We start from the raw sequence: 16,290 nt of genomic DNA, 5'->3' as shown, positions 1-16,290 counted from the left end.
CAACTTTCACACTCATACAAACATTCCTTCAACTGTCACCCACTTTACCACATATCAATCAACTAAACAATACGTGAAGAAGGCGAAAAAGGATTTTGAATCATACAAGATTCCCTCTAAGAAGCCCCTTCCCATTGCCTTTGCCAACTTCGCATATGCATATCATCATAAACAAAATTATTATTATGTAAACCATTACATATTAAATGAGGTGAGAAATATACGGTTTCTTCCATGTATGACTTCTCAGAGAGTCTCAATGAGATAATAAAATAGTAATGAGTGTTCCAGAAATACTTCTTTTCCACTCCCCTCTTCCAAGAATAAGAAGACACACATATAAGAGAACAATTCGTGGGAAAATCGCAAGGGGATCATCAGTGTGAGGAATATGTATGATTAAGTTGAAATAGTTTCGCATTAAATAAATGTTATTGAAATGAAGCTAATCTTAAGGTTGAAACACAAAATAAATACCTCAAAGTCTTTAAACTCTACACCGTACAAAGATCAAGAAGTTGAAATAAGCTGAATCTCTTTCAGCAAAGGCTAAATGTGTGTATTAAATAATTAAAATTTGATAAACCTAGAACTCAGCTGAGGATTGAACAAATACAAAGTTATCCTTTACAACTGGCTGAGTAGCCTCTTCAGTCTTCCTCTCAACACATTCCAATACAGCCCATAACATTGACAGCAGCCACGACAGCAGATCCCTCCAGGGGAGAATATGTCAGTGGGGATGGTGTGTGGAAGAAGGGTAAATTGAATAATTATTTACTCATTGTCGCCTATAAATCCGATATTCTGGGAAAGGGAGTGTCCCAAAGACGATCATGCCAGTGTAGAAGGTAAGATACTAATTAATTTAGCGTCACATTCTACATAGTACATTGGATAAACATAACAAATCAGCGGTGAGAAAATTGCTTAATTATTTTCTCTATCTTCCACTCTTCTTTCTTCCATTCTATTCACCCACCAAACTATGGGTGAGTTGTCTTTGGACGCCTGTCGCGGTTGGAATTAAAATTTAACTTAATTACAAGAGATTAGACATTCGAGGTTTCTCCAAAAAGCTTCTGGAATTAATTCATAAATTCTGCCATTAAACAAGGACACACGCTCTATCCCTATAACAGAGATTTCTTGGAAAAGGGCGTATTTCAGCAAGTATATGTATAAGTGCTAAAGTTTTCCCCTTCAAGTTCAAGGCTTGATATCAGAAATGTTTTCTGGGAGAGAAAGGACGACACACTCCTCTAGTCACATAATTATTAAAGCTGAAAACACACTCAAAAACAGCATTCAACCACTAACAATTTATAACCCTTCTATTTCCCATAATTCATCCCAGTCTCTTTCGCTCTCTTCTGCTTTCGCCAAGCTTCTATTTCTATACTTACGATACACCCTTGATTCTACACACAGGGTGTCACTATGGAATTATTCTGTTTGCCAAACAATTGTACAAAACTCTTTTGAAAATTTCAGTTTTGAGATTGAAAAAATCCAATTTGATTCAGATTAAAAAGTTAAAATTTATACAATTGCGACGAATTTAAAAAGCAAGTTTTTAAGGAAATGTGTCCTAATATTTAAAGGGCCAGATCTACCCTAAACCGTGAATCTCACATGCTGAACGATGTACCAAATGCTTTTAGTTCACACAGAACACATTCACCTTGAATCATCCTAACAATATTCCGTTAATTACTTCGAAGAGACCAGAGAGTAATTAAACCGAATCGAAGCAATCCCATGGGAATTTTTTATCACTTCCAATTTGATGTTAAGGCACTCGCGCGAAGACACCCTGTGCCTTGTGTGCTTTCAATTTGAAGGCCATCCGCTTCTCTCATCCTGAAGAGGGTGGCTCCCCGAAAGGGCGGCTGAGTGGATTCGAGGCGGGAAGAAAAGGGGAGCCCCAGGAGGTGGGGCGACGAAGGTTGCGGCGCCATGGGGTGGGTCTGGCGAAAGGGAATCTCCGTCTCAATGAGAGTCTCCGCTCTCACTCGCCCCCCTAGGAGACACCCTCCCTTTGCTGAAAGGCAAAGAACGCAAAACAATTCTGACATCTTGACGTCGCTGTAAAATTATTGATTGCTGCCTATCCTTCAATCTCGCCAGTAAGTTCCAATTCCCAACCAGGGCAGATCCGAGGATTTTCTGCCCACTGATCTTTCTTCCAGCCATTCACCAGTGTCACTTCGCTACGCCCGAGAGCAAAATTCGCGAATCTCGATAAACTGGGGATTGCGGAGTTCATGGCGAGAGTGCAAAGTGAAGACCTCTCGGACAAGATAATGCCTGGCCTGGCGTGCAGCCAGAGAATGTCACCAGCAATTGCATATTCCTGATAATCCGAGAAGCACTTTTCCCTACAACAAAACGATGGAAAAAGCACTGTGGAAAATTCCCACCCAACGAGAGTCCTTCAGAGTCCACCATGATTCCTTTACACAATGCACAGAGTTTTTCACCACGCAGAAAAGAGGGTATTTTGTAGTGAAAAATGGCAAAAAGAATGGTTTTCCACTTACATTTCAGCTCTGTTCCAAACACCGTTAAGTTCATGAAAACAATGCAGAAAATTTTCACTTGCTCAATGGTCTTTTCAGCACACTTCACGGGATGCACTCACTTTTCGCATTACTGAACGTCAAATTAATACGCAACTTGTATGGAAATATTTTCCCAAAACAGGAGAATTTTCCCCCCGGAAAATCGCACAAAACATGCGCCGCTGAGAAAGGTGAAAGCATTTTCGAAATTGCAGTCGTCGAATTTGGTGTGACACTTCGAAAGGGGGCTGCCATCGTTGCGCACGAATTGCCCGATGTAATGTTTTCTTGTCGCGAAGGAGAAACAAAAAAAGAAGAATTGGCCCTTTTTAAACAATGGAAGCGTCGGAATTAAAGGACTTTCCGTGCCCCATCAAGATGGAGCCCGACGTTCTCATTGACCACTACTACACGCCACACGTGCAAAGTGATATTAAACCGCAGACGCACTGTTTTTACCCCGGAATCTCGCACACATTTCTGCCGGAGTCCATGAAGACTCCCGTGCCGTCAAGGTGAGACCTTTTGGCCCCATTTCCTGTCCATAATGTCTAAAGCTGTACACCTCTTCATTTCATAATTCAGCACACCCGATCGGAATCTGCCCACCTTTTTGCCCGTGTACCCACAATCGGTGACAATACAGGACATCCCGGAAGCGTACAAGTTCATCCCAAGCTCCTCTCGATCACCCTCCACGTCCTCCACCATGTCTCCGCCGGCTGCACCGCCCAAGGAGAAACCCTACCAGTGCAAGGCGTGCGCCAAAAAGTTCTCCTCCCCGGAATACCTGAAAGTCCACTTCCGGATCCACTCTGGTGAGAAACCGTATCAGTGCAAATATCCAGACTGCCAGAAGAGATTTACACAGCAGTCAGGACTCAACTCCCACCTAAGGACACACTCAGGAGAAAAGCCCTTCTTATGTACACTGTGTGACAAGCGCTTCTCGCAGAAGATCAACATGCAGTTGCACCTCCGGAAGCACTCTGGAATTAAGCCATTTCAGTGTCATGTCTGCCAGAAGGCTTTCTACTCACCCGAGTGTCTCAAGATACACTACCGCACGCACACCGGCGAGAAGCCATATGAGTGCAAGCATCCTAATTGCCAGAAGAGATTCACGCAGCAGTCAGGCCTGATCTCGCACCAGCGCACCCACTCTGGTGAGAAGCCCTTCCTCTGTGAGCTGTGCGACAAGCGCTTCTCGCAGAAGATCAACCTGCAGATCCATCTGCGAAAGCATTCGGGCATCAAACCGTTTCAGTGCCAATACTGCCAGAAGGCCTTCTACTCACCTGAGTGTCTCAAGATTCACGTGCGAATCCACACGGGAGAGCGGCCCTTCCAGTGTGCAATATGTGAGAAGCGATTCATTCAGCAATCCAGTCTTAACAGCCACATCCGGAAGCATGCTGGCGATGACTTGTGAGAGCCCCCGTCAAGACGAGGATCAGAATTGATATACACTGTATCATTTATCCCTGATTTCCCATCAGCCATTGAATTTATAGTCTCTCCCAGAGGCAAATCCCTCTCCCTTTCGTCATAATTTCTTTGAAATATTTTCCCCTTTACGATGCATGATTTTGAAATGCATTAAAATATATATATATTGATGTACATTTGATGTTTTATTGTGTCGATTAATCTCATCAATTAATGCTTTCTTCGTGCGAATACAAGCTATGGTAAATTTGTAATTTCCTAATCAGCTTCAGCTTGAAAAATGTTCATTTGTAGAACAAAAACAGTAAAGAATATAATTCACTGATATTCTACGTAATGCAAAAATCCCCTTATCAGATACATAATTCTTTAATTCAATTGTCCTATCTTTGGCGTTATCGATAAACTTATTTGCTTATTTCTTATCTTAATATTTATTATACTTACTTGTTTATTGTGGCATTGGAACTTGTAAGGGCAACTTGACCGTCAATCATGTCTCATCAATCAATCTGAGACTATAGTGATGAATCAAAGTAAATCTTAAGGTCGCACTAGCCCTAGTGATTTACAATTTTCCCCTTAAATACTTACACTATTTTCGAGTGTCTGAAAACCGAAAATGCTGAAGAATATAAGATCACGATCTTATCACAACTTCCCATGTTGAAACCATGTGTGATTTAGAGTCGTAAGGGAAATTAGTGTGTTGTGACCTTTAGGAAATTCTAATGTGATGAATTTCTTCTCGTCAAGCAAATAATTAAACAGCTGAGAAATGTATCTTTGGCCTACATTTCACGAAATTTCTACAAAGTGGAGTATTTCTCGTGAAAAAACAACAACACACCAACGATCGTGATCAGAAATGGTGAAATATATCGAAAAGATATGAAAATTGGTGTGTTGTTGTCATTTAAAAACCACAAAATTTCTTTACGGGGGAATTATCATCATATCCGGATCGTGTAAAGAGTTGGCCAAATATTTCGCGAGCTCTGTAAAGGAACAACCATCAGACAATAAATAGTCACTATAGTGTGGGGTCTTGTAAAGTCATTCGCTAAATAACGCCAATTTCCGTAATATCCCTGGTCTCTGTGCCCCCTCGCGCTTTTGCTCAGAATATTGAGAAAGATAGGAGTGCTGATAAGGAAAAAAGTGGTTCTTATCGCTCAGAGTCGTGCCATCAATGATTTGAAAAGAAGAAGAGTGGTGTTTGTCATTTAAAAGGAGGCTTCCATCGTCTCCAGACTTCAGTTCATATTGGAGAATCTTCTGAAAGTCGCCAAAAAAAAATCGCGTGCTGTGAATAATGATGAAAGTGTGTACTCTCGCCATTGTCTTTGCCACTGTTGGGATCTTTGAGGCATCGGGTCATGGAATGCTCATGAATCCCGCCAACCGAGGATCACTGTGGCGCGTCGGCTTGTCCAGTCTGGCCAATTACAACGATAATGCCAACTATTGTGGAGGATTTTACGTGAGTTCATCCTGAAAATCATTCAACAATTTCAGCACATTGCTCAAAATTAAATTTTTAAACCGCCCTTTAGGTTCAACACAGTCTGAATGGCGGGAAATGTGGCCTCTGTGGAGATGATTACAGGTAAGAGATTATGGTTGTTCTTCTTGAGTTACAAAAATGGTTTTCCTAATCATCATCATCACTTAGATCTCCAACTCCTCGTGATCATGAGAATGGCGGAAAGTACGGGAATGGCGTGATTTCTGGAAGTTACCAGCGAGGAGCCACAATTCCGGTATCCGTATTAATCACAGCCAACCACAATGGCTATTTCTACTTCAATCTCTGCAATTTGGATGCGAATGGTGCCGAATCCGATGCTTGTTTCGCTCAGTATTCGTCCCTGAAAACATCCTCAGGCACGGGGAAATACTACCTCAACTCCTCCGCTGTGGGATACTACAATTTCACTATCACCCTGCCGAATGTCTCCTGTAAACGCTGCGTCCTGCAGTGGACTTACCACGTGGGCAACAACTGGGGATACTGCGATGACGGCACAGGAGCCCTGGGATGTGGACCACAGGAGAACTTCCGCACCTGCTCAGACATCTCCATCAGCTAAAGATTTCATCTACAATACCACGCCGCATTCAATGTTCCTGCCAGTATTCTACAATAAAGTCATTGTAGCTAAAAACACCATACATATTTTTATCGCAAATGAGACCCTCTGCCGCTCAATTGCTTTACAATCCCCGCAATTCTGGGAAATTGTGGGTGCCAGTGGAATGTTTAATCATTAATATCCCCCACAAAGAGTAACGCCCTTCTTTTTTTATGATCCACTGCAAACTTTTCACGACGCAAAATTCGGCCATCATTTCCGTCATTGATAAGGTAGGGCAATATATATTGTCTGCTGTCTTGGTAAACACTGATCCATTCATTAATACCCAGGCAAATAGTAAAACTTCTACAAAGAAAATAAGGGGATTTCTTTTGTTCAGCTATTATGTATTTTTTTTTTCATTCACAAAGAGACACATTGATGCGATTCATAATGACTAATAAAATCGACTTACAGTTCTAGAAAATTTATTCATCAAGCTACTTTCACTACTTCACTCAATTTCCTTATCAGAACTTGTGCATTCAATTTTGAGAACAAATATGAGAATAAAATCAATCAAAAGAAAATAATCTCATGAAACATCCATAAATGTTTCAAATACGTTTCACACATTTATAATTGTCTTTGAAGAATAAAAAAAAAATGAAAGATATCCAATAATGAAATAACAGAGTGACTAAAATTCAAAGATTACAGAAATTGATTGAAGTAGTAATTAAGAATTTTAATTCGGGATCGCCACGCAAAACTACGAAACACAAAATTTGCTCGATTAATGGAAGTACATATCAGTAAAATTTTCACAACACTACTTCTTCAGCTTATCAAGAAACTGTGTCAAATCGTACTCCTCTTCGTACTCACGATCCTCCCACAATTCAGGAAGCGTCTCAAGGACCGTCTTCATCGACACACGATCATTTGGGCCCTTTCTCTCTACTGGTGAAGCCTTCTGATCAGTCAATTTAAATAGATCCAGCAACTGATCAGTGCCCATTGTCTCCATGCTGGCATTCTCATTGCTCACCACAGTATTGGCCGTGAGTAGCTTAAACTTCTGCAGACACATAATCTTCTCCTCCAGACTCTTGCGCGTGATCAAGCGATAGACATTCACCACCTTGCGCTGTCCAATTCTGTGTGCACGATCCATCGCCTGAAGATCTTTCATTGGATTCCAATCGTGCTCCACGAAAATCACCGTATCAGCTCCAGTCAGATTAAGTCCCAATCCACCCACGAGGGTTGTCAGTAGAAGTACATCAATACTTGGATCACTGTTGAATTTCGTCACAATTTCATGACGATTACCAGCCGGAACACTTCCATCCAGTCGCAAATACGACACAGCCTGAAGATGCTTCTTCAGCAAATCGTGCTCCACAATGTCCAGCATCGCTTTTGATTGACAAAAGATCAGAGCTCTATGTTGATTAATGGACACATCCCAATTCCCAATGCCACAATCGATGAGTAGTTGCCTAGAGAGAGAAAAAGTCATAAATTAATAACAAAAAGAAAAGAGGAATTATGAGATTTATGCTAATGTTTTTCATCTCACTTCAAAGCTGGCAGTTTGGCTGAATGCTCAATATCACTGAGACTTCCATTACTCCTCGCGAGTTCCGCTTGAATCTTTACAAACTCCGGATGATTAGCGTTGAGCACCAACTTGGGATGATTGCAGACATTTTGTAGATAGCGTAGTGCTTGGAAGACATGTGGACGCTTCTGTGCCACCTCACTTCCCATCCCATCTATGCAGTCCTGCAGCTCAGTATTGAAATGTGTCTTGCTGAAGTCCTCATACAATCTCTCCTGCAGCGGACTCAATTCGCACAGCAAATCTTGTGTAATCTTTGGTGGCAGATCCGTGAGTACATCCTCCTTTACACGTCGCAAGAGGAAGGGCAACACCTGCCGATGAAGAGCCTCCATCGCCAAAGCGCCTGCCTCCTGCTCTTTCGGTGAACTCTTGGCATCACGACTTGCCAGGATGGGACGCGAAAAGCGTGCCACAAATTGCTTTTCCGTACCCAAAAATCCCGGCATGAGAAAGTCAAAGAGAGACCATAACTCAAGGACATTGTTCTGAATTGGTGTTCCCGACAGGATCAGCCTGAAAAAGACAACAGACAAATAAAGTCAAAAGCTTTAAAATCAACGAGGAATGTATTCGTCAACTCACCTGTGATTAGCAACTAGTTGCTTGATCGCCTTGGAGCACTTTGTCTTGCCATTCTTAATCACATGCCCTTCATCGAGAACACAGTAGTTCCAGTTGATCTTGCCAAAGAAGTCAATGTCCTTCCGCACAATATCATAGGATGCCACCACGAGGTTATGACTAGCCATCTTCAGTCGTAATCTCTCACGATCCACGGGCAATCCGACATAATGCAGCGGCTTGAGGATGCGTTGTGGCAAAAATTTGTTAAACTCATATACCCAATGTCCCGTGAGTGTTGGTGGACAGATTACGATGGAGGGAATTGACGGTAGTTTGTCAATGGCTCGCTGTTTGTGATCACCAGCCAGTATGCAAATGGTCTGCAATGTTTTACCCAAACCCATATCATCACAGAGAATCCCATGGAGTTTGTACTTATTGAGAAACCACAACCAATTCACACCCGCCTGTTGGTAACTTCGCAATTCAGCCTTCACCTCAGTCGGCACTCTGTAGTCTGGAATTGTTTTTGGCGTGAAAAGATATTCAAGGAATTCCTTATCACGCATCTTCCTCTCCCTTAATTCATCCGTGAGCGTGGGAAGATCTGGTGTTGATCCATCCAGAGGCATTAATTGTATAAGTGTGGCAAAACAGTGTGTGGAAATAAGTCTCACAGACTGATCAGGATCACTCATTCTGCCCAGAAGTGGCACCACAAGTAGCACCACATATGGAACTATTTGGAACTGTAGCTTATTGACAATGTTTACAATCACCTCAATGGCTCCTTGTCGATTAATCACACTCTCTATGGCATTGAGTAGGGGGATCACGGTCTCCATGAGCAATCCCATCACTTTGGCGGAGTTGACTGATGCGAAAATGGCCAGGCAGCGCGCTACCATATGCCTAATCGCTTTCAAGGGGTGTCCAATGAGAAGAGACATCTTTGGCAGGAGAAGATCGAAAAGCTGCTCCTGGAGACTCATGTGTAGATTGGGAAAAGCCACCTCGGTAATCTGCAAAGCAGTCATCAATTCACTCATCTGCTCCTCCAACAATCTCATAGTGAGCCACAGTGGCGTTGATTCTTTGGTCAATTTTTCTCGCATAAAATCCGTCATGAGTTCCCAAATGCGGGGTGTTTTCTCCTTCAATTGTACCCCAAAATGTCGACAAATTTCTGCAATTGCAAATGTTGCACCAATTCTCTGAACACGATTAATCTTCTTCTGTGGATCCTCAGCTTCACGCATCTCCTCAAGTGTGACCTCAGAAACTGCTGGCGGTCTTCCAGGACCACGAGTTGCCTGTCCATTTTGCACAATGAGTGCCTTCTCTTGATTAGACAACGTCAATATCCCATGATATTCATCAGCAGAACGATTCTGTTCATATGATTCCGGCGGGATCACTATCTTGGGCGTAAAGTCTGTGTCAGTCTTCAGAAGTGCACCCAAATTTGTGATTATCTTATTGTTCGGACATGGATTTCTCTCAATAATCTGTTCCAATAATCGTACAAGATACTGTGACGAAAGTTGCTGCATTATCTCCACTTCTTCCCGCTTCAGAGACTCCATTATTGGTTTAATCACGGGATTCAAGCGCTCAGGAAGACAGTTGAGACAGACCACAGCACCAGCCAGAGCAGCTTGAGTGGCAATATTGAAGATATTCTGCTCTGTACTTGTTTGACTGCACGATACTTGTAATCCCTTTCGCCGACTCTCAACCATATCGGCCACTTTGGGCTTCAAATTGTGCTTCTGCCTCAAATTCTCAGTCACAGTCGTGGCCAGAGCTTGAATTTGCTCCAATGTCAGCACTTTCATACCTTCATACTCCACAAGGGGCACTTTATATTGCTTTAGTGTAGCCAGGAAATCTCTGGAATCCTGCAGTAGGCGTGTGAATAGAATTCCCACTTCATCATAATAGATGCATTCATTGAGGCACAATTTCAGCCTTTCACGTAACATCTCCGGCCCAGGGCGAATTGTGGAATCTTCAAGGGCCCAGAAGCTAATCACCATGGCACTGATAGATCTCTGGAGTGCCGATCTGGATGACAAGTGTCCCAGGAGCACTTTTGCATAGCAATTCACAGGACTTTCTATATCTTCTGTGTATGCAATTCCCGGTGCTGGAAGAACCAGAAATTTCGACAATAATCCCAACATACGACATGCTTTGTAACGTGCTCGATCGACATTCTTCTCTCTCACATCTTGAGGAACAGTTTCAGTTCCACCCAAATAAACTTTCTGCTGCAAATTCATAACAGATTCTGTGGTGTCAACTAAATTGCTACGATTTCCCTTCTTCTCACGCATTCCTGACACTCTCACGTAGATCAAACTGGCCGGATCAAATGCCAGACGCATTGGTTGCATGGCCAAACATAGCCAAGAGGCCACAAAAGGACATGTGGCATGCAATAGTGCTGAGAGATCTGAATTCAACACCAAATTCTCCCACACCATCTCCGCCAGACTCTGAACATCCTCCACATGCTCAATGAGTACTCTCTGAAAGATATGCCGAAGTGCCTCCTGAAGCAATGTCCAATCCCAGTTTTTCACCCCAATGTTCAACACCAATGCTTCAGCTGCTGGGCTTTCCTCCTTTCCACTCCCATCCGCTGACAACACTGCATCCTCACTCACTGTCACCACTTGCGTGAGCGTCTTCATTGTCAGCAGCGTGGAGCGACGTACAGAACTGGAACTGTGACTCAGAAAAGGCCACAAACGCGGCACGAGGACAGACATTGACTCCATTCTGTGAGAATAAGAAGAACAGAAGAAGGCATATTAATTGTTGTGCCTAATAACAATACAAATTTAGTACAAAATTTCAACTGCATCGCATTTAAATTGGACTCTTTTGCCAAGAAATTTTCATTATACACCCATTTTCTTAATTTTGATACAAACTGACACTCATAAATTGTATGTAAATATCCGTATTTTGCAAATAAATTATTATGTGATCCCTAATTAGCATTGACAATTATTCTTATCAACATTGTATCTTAAGTGCAATGGCAAATTGGTCATTTTACCGTATTCAGAACCTCTTCATGTTTCCGTGCAACTGTTATTAACAAACCACACAATAGTAAATATATTGTGTGTGCGTGTAACTTTACAAAAAATATCACAGGTTTTTTTTTTAATATTAATTTCACTGTAGGAACAGTGACGAAAAATCAAGTATTTTATAGCGAAAAGGAACTGAACTGTTACACCGTTGGTTTTAACAATCTGCAATGCCTTGCAAAACGCTCGTGATTGCAATAAAATAAGCAATATATTACTTTTATTATCATTGATCATCCAATTAATAAAAAAAAATATCTTACTTTTCTATGCTTTAATGCGGCAGACTCTCTAACACTACACTTTTACGTCAATCATTTGCTTTAAGTAATACTCATTAATCAATGTGATGCAAATTACCAGCAATTTTCTCTTCGTTCGCATTATATTCAATGATCTCTGAGAAATTTATTATGAACTTTTCCCATCGCCCATTTTTTTTTTACACCCCCACCAATTTACGCTATTTTCATCCACTTGCCAAATTCTCGAACGGAAATCGCGAGTGCTCGTGTGTTCTCAATTAAGCCAGCGATAATTAAATAATGCGTGTGCAAAATTGCTAATTGCGCATTATCACATTATCACTGAGAGCAAATCAAGAGAACTCAGCGAAAGTCTATACTCACTGGATCCAGTTAGAGGCATTGGGAAGACTCAGAATTGCCGCAAGGAGACCCATGAAGCTGTTGCTGGCACTCGTGAGTTCGTCCTGATCCAACAGCAGATCCCACAGCATCTTCACAATTCGCGACACCTCCATTGGCTTAAGTAGTTTCGGTAGCCATGACGCTATGGGGATGAGCGTAGCCGCTGCCACAGCTCCAACGTCATCTTCTTGATCAAATAATCCCATCAGGATGTCATTTATCAGCGCCGGCAGAATGTTCTGTAGTAGATCTTCACGCACAACAAGGAGATATTTGATTCCCAACAGGCCTCCATGTCTCACCTCCCACTCTTCGTGCTTAATCATCCTCAAGAGTATTTCCACTGTGGAATTTATCTTCTCCTCGGGCATTTGCTTCAGCAGAGTACCCAAAACTTGGGCACATGTCTCTCTCACTGGTGCAATCACCTGATCAGAGACAAAATCACCAAAACGATCCAGCGCCAAAACACATAAGAGACGCAACACCGCATCCTCAAGCCACCTCGTGTGACTGTTCTCCATTTCCTGCACACTCATGCCACAAATCTTGCCAGCACTCTCCGAATGCGCCTTGAACAGTTCCCGAAGAGCAGTCGCGGCTCCATGACGAGTCTCCCAGCGTGGATTGAACAGATCACTATAGAGTTTGGTGCAGAATGCCTCAAATGGCCATGCTGTGGCATCACCCCAAGAGCCAGTGCCATCCGGCACAGGACCATAACTGTAGTTAATGGGATTCTCGACTAAATTATCCTTAATCTTCTTCTTCTTCTCCGGCGGCTCGCCGGGCACATCGAGAGATCCACCGCCGTTTGTCGAGTTGCTGCGATTGTATGTTCCAGCTAGAAATCCCTGTCTGGCCTTTCGCTTAGCCCTATTCTTCTCTCGACAGCTGAGACTAGATGTAGCAGTGTCAGTCATGTTGTTCCCATCCTCCAATGGAGTCAGTCTTGCTCTTGATTCACTTGTGCTCGCTTCCAATCTTACGTCATCCAGCGTGACCAACTCTTCCAGTGCAATACCAAATTGGTCACCCTTGGCAAAGCCCAGCTTCTCCCTTATAATTTCACGCTGCATCATGAGTCGTTCCTTGCTGTTGCGCTCTATGTCATCTTGAAAATCAAACTCATTCCCCTCCGATCCCATTAGGCGTCCACTGGTCAGCAACATATTGACCAGATCAAATGTGGCGAACTGCAGCTGTGTAGCCGGTGGTTTTTCGTCCTTCGTTGCCTCCACTTGATTGACTCCTGATACAGGTAGAAATTGCGGCACATTGTTTAGGATTGCCTCCACAGTTTGCGCAGCAGCAATTCTCGTATCCCACGATGAATTGTGCATGTACGCAATGACACGATTCAAGAGATTGTGCAGCTCATGAGGATGCAAGCGCTGCACCTCACCAATCTGCTTAGCCGCCGTCCGTCGAGTCACCGCCGATGAGCCCGACTCCAGCAGGATGAAAAGCCGATCGAGTCTGACGGAGAGAGAATAAAAAAAAACAGACAACACATAATTAATATGCTGAGACATCATAGAAAATGAGAGCAACGGACATGTCACTTCTTGACCTTTCTACAGACTAAAGTGCAGCATCGACAAAAAGTACCACCAACATGAGTCGTTATAGCAACTCACAATTTAGGATTGATTCATTTTATCAGCTCAAAAAAAATATAACACTCTGCACAAACAAAAATTTGCCACAGTTGCACAGGGATTTTGTTCGTGGTCTAACGATAAACATTCACACTCTGGCGAGATATCAAATTTTCCTCAGATTTCCAAGAATTCTATCTCCCTTCACACATTCACAAACGGTCAATATTTCCTCCATATAGAAATTCCCATTCAATTCTCATTTTTTTATATATTAGTAGCACCAAATGAAGCGATAAACATTACACCATTTGCTTAACTTGCTAAAATATGACCATTTGGTGTGCTTCTTGTTTATGGGAAAAATTCCAGACATGAGAAACAATATTGGTTCAACTTATTGAAAATGAGAATATTGACTTTACACAGAGAGAAGTGAAGTAATTACAAGCTAATAAAACGCAGTATGGTTTCACTTTTCAGCCCATATGGTCTTCGGGTAAGAGGCAAAAATGAAAATCTCTCAGTCAATTTATTGATCAGAAAACCTGACTTTAAAACAAAGATATCCCGCAAAATGTCTCTTATCTTTTTTATCACTTTATTGCGATTTTATGGAAAGTGGAGGAAAAAATTTATCAAAGTTGCAAAACTAGGTTTAACTATTGGATTTTATTTGATCAAGGAAAAACCAGAAAATAATATAAAACTGTCCTATTTTCAACACAAACAGAAACAAACAGAAATATATAGTTGTCTATCATTGACTTGTTGACCTTTGAAAAGTCTCATTGCATAATTCACATCCCCAGATACTCTCGATCATCTTTAAGTTAAATTCCAGAAACTGTGGGATTATTTTGCACAAGAAATTGCCACTATCTCAATCATCCGGATATTGACTTCCTCTCCAGCATCCTTCAAACATTCACACTGCAGCATAACATTGGCTGAAAAGCCACGAATTTGTCGTATGATCATCCCACAGCCACACAACAGTCCCAGAGTTCAATTTCTAAACTGGATCACAGTTGATGATGATTGCGCTCTTTCTCTCTCCCGCATTCCCCAACAAGCCAAGATTATCGCTCAACCTCTCACAATATCACTTCTAAGTCCGCCTATAAGTCATTTCGCTCTGCCTTCTGTTCGATCTCAAGACACATTTCGTCATGTTCTGCTGAACATTGAGAAACGAGTTTAGTCTAATGTTTATTGATGTGTCTGATTAAATATCAAATGGAATAATTTGTGACAGATGCCCAATTCCTTTTCCCCCTTTTGCGTTGACACTCAGCAGAGAAGAAACACATGTGAAAAATAGAAAGTACCTTATTTAAATATTGCACTCTTGTGTTGAGAAACCAATAATAATAATAATGGCATTATGGAAGGAAGAGAGAGAGAGAGAGAAAAGGCGCAATTAACACATTTGGTGTACTTTTTGATCGCCTCCACAGCATTGTAAATAATGTAATGTTTTTTTTTTTGTCTCTCTTTACCGTGAAGTCATCCTCTGTTGGTATTGCTTCCTCTTTCACTTTGCTGCCGCGAGTCTCGTGCTGAGCGACAGATCCAGTGGCTCTCTGTGGAGTAGAAGAGAGGAAATGTGAGCGAATTACAAGATCAATTGAACAACGTGGCACGAGGCCAGTGAATTACAAGAGATACACTCGTACTGAAGATCATTTAATTGAGCCTCTTGAGTGAGGTGCACAGCCAAATGGATACAGTAACCTCACGAAATTGAACCTAATTGCGGGGCATCTCTGGAATTTCTTCCTTCTGTGTGATAAAATTAACTCTACGAATATTACTATTGTGTATTTCTGTCCATTTCCATGCAAAACACCTTAAAAATACCCAGAAAAATCATCACTCAAGTCCCATTCAAAATTGCCGCCCTTCGTTTTCGAAGATTTTCGAAGATGCGGTCCTCGCGTGTGTGTGTGTGTGCGTGAGAATTATGACGTGTGATGCACCAAAAAAGAAGGGGAAGAAAAAATGGAGAAAAGTGACCGAGGCACTTATTTTTAAAACCATCTAATTCTCTCCGTGAAAAATGCACAAATCCACTTCACACCAGCCCCAATCTCTGCCCCAGGCACCAGTGAAAGCCATCAAGAAGGGAAACTTACAAATATCCGATGAATTATTGATGAAAACTGAACTTTTCTCTAGGTCACGGAAGACTTTCATTGTGAGACTCTATTTTCTGCCTCATATTCCCATCGTTTTTTCCCAATTTTCCACGCCACGGTGGCGATTCTCTCTCGCGCCCGTGGATACCGTCCGATGTGGGATCACGATTTCTCGCACTTTTTCAGCCGTACACTTGGCCTCTGGCCCGTCACACCACGAAAACGGCAGGGGAGTCTCAAACTAGGCGACTGGCTCACTTTTCGAAAGATCATCTCGGCTTCAAGTCACAATTTATACTGACAAGGTTTCCGAGGGACCAACGCGATTTATGAGGCGAGCGCAACCCATCCACAGACGCGAGAGGAATCAGCTATATAATGGTCGTGGACAAATCTACAAAGTCAGCAGAAGAATATGCATTGAATGGCAAAGTGAGTATTTTCTCAAATGCATAAATTCATTGCCCAACTTTTCCTCTTCCGGATGATCCAGCATTTGATCACAC

At 42.2% G+C, this 16,290-nt stretch overlaps 4 protein-coding genes across 4 annotated transcripts in view; 2 read left to right on the top strand and 2 right to left on the bottom strand.

Moving 5' to 3' along the window:
• LOC132263766 (TLD domain-containing protein 2) overlaps nucleotides 1-2,634 on the bottom strand; it is a 53,474-nt gene extending 50,840 nt beyond the window's left edge. Inside the window, exon 1 of the mRNA XM_059763735.1 lies at nucleotides 2,544-2,634. Within this exon, the coding sequence (XP_059619718.1) occupies nucleotides 2,544-2,545 (2 nt within the window). The 5' untranslated portion in view covers nucleotides 2,546-2,634. The remainder of the gene's footprint in view (nucleotides 1-2,543) is intronic.
• Nucleotides 2,635-2,816: 182 nt separating this feature from the next.
• Nucleotides 2,817-4,143, top strand: LOC132263769 (zinc finger protein OZF-like). Its single transcript, XM_059763745.1, has 2 exons — nucleotides 2,817-3,079; nucleotides 3,150-4,143. Exons 1-2 carry the CDS (start codon nucleotides 2,901-2,903, stop codon nucleotides 3,994-3,996), a joined length of 1,026 nt encoding a protein of 341 aa, XP_059619728.1. The 5' UTR covers nucleotides 2,817-2,900; the 3' UTR covers nucleotides 3,997-4,143.
• A 329-nt stretch (nucleotides 4,144-4,472) lies between these two features.
• LOC132263761 (uncharacterized) lies at nucleotides 4,473-6,295 on the top strand. Its single transcript, XM_059763710.1, has 3 exons — nucleotides 4,473-5,496; nucleotides 5,570-5,622; nucleotides 5,689-6,295. The coding sequence occupies exons 1-3, from the start codon at nucleotides 5,329-5,331 to the stop codon at nucleotides 6,104-6,106; spliced, it is 639 nt and encodes a 212-aa protein (XP_059619693.1). The 5' UTR covers nucleotides 4,473-5,328; the 3' UTR covers nucleotides 6,107-6,295.
• A 195-nt stretch (nucleotides 6,296-6,490) lies between these two features.
• LOC132263704 (TATA-binding protein-associated factor 172) lies at nucleotides 6,491-16,086 on the bottom strand. Its single transcript, XM_059763620.1, has 6 exons — nucleotides 15,782-16,086; nucleotides 15,146-15,229; nucleotides 12,022-13,521; nucleotides 8,304-11,072; nucleotides 7,677-8,234; nucleotides 6,491-7,596 (listed from the first exon to the last, which is right to left on the bottom strand). The coding sequence occupies exons 2-6, from the start codon at nucleotides 15,154-15,156 to the stop codon at nucleotides 6,924-6,926; spliced, it is 5,511 nt and encodes a 1,836-aa protein (XP_059619603.1). The 5' UTR covers nucleotides 15,157-15,229; nucleotides 15,782-16,086; the 3' UTR covers nucleotides 6,491-6,923.
• Between the last annotated feature and the right edge of the window lie 204 nt (nucleotides 16,087-16,290).

This window comes from Phlebotomus argentipes, unplaced genomic scaffold (genome assembly GCF_947086385.1).
Source record: "Phlebotomus argentipes unplaced genomic scaffold, Phlebotomus argentipes genome assembly contig_39, whole genome shotgun sequence".
NCBI lineage: Eukaryota > Metazoa > Arthropoda > Insecta > Diptera > Psychodidae > Phlebotomus > Phlebotomus argentipes.
The sequence above is the reverse complement of the archived record's forward strand: the minus strand, read 5'-3'. Positions and strand labels throughout refer to the sequence as shown.

What these genes read in the sequence shown, in the direction of transcription:
- LOC132263769 (XM_059763745.1), top strand. Translation starts at nt 2,901, where the DNA reads ATGGAAGCGTCGGAATTAAAGGACTTTCCGTGCCCCATCAAGATGGAG. An exon ending in AAGACTCCCGTGCCGTCAAG is followed by an intron (nt 3,080 to 3,149) that starts GTGAGACCTTTT and finishes TTCATAATTCAG; the next exon opens with CACACCCGATCGGAATCTGC.
- LOC132263761 (XM_059763710.1), top strand. Translation starts at nt 5,329, where the DNA reads ATGATGAAAGTGTGTACTCTCGCCATTGTCTTTGCCACTGTTGGGATC. An exon ending in ACTATTGTGGAGGATTTTAC is followed by an intron (nt 5,497 to 5,569) that starts GTGAGTTCATCC and finishes ACCGCCCTTTAG; the next exon opens with GTTCAACACAGTCTGAATGG. An exon ending in CTCTGTGGAGATGATTACAG is followed by an intron (nt 5,623 to 5,688) that starts GTAAGAGATTAT and finishes ATCATCACTTAG; the next exon opens with ATCTCCAACTCCTCGTGATC.
- LOC132263704 (XM_059763620.1), bottom strand. An exon ending in CAACTAGTTGCTAATCACAG is followed by an intron (nt 8,235 to 8,303) that starts GTGAGTTGACGA and finishes TGTCTTTTTCAG; the next exon opens with GCTGATCCTGTCGGGAACAC. An exon ending in GCCAAACTGCCAGCTTTGAA is followed by an intron (nt 7,597 to 7,676) that starts GTGAGATGAAAA and finishes TTCTCTCTCTAG; the next exon opens with GCAACTACTCATCGATTGTG.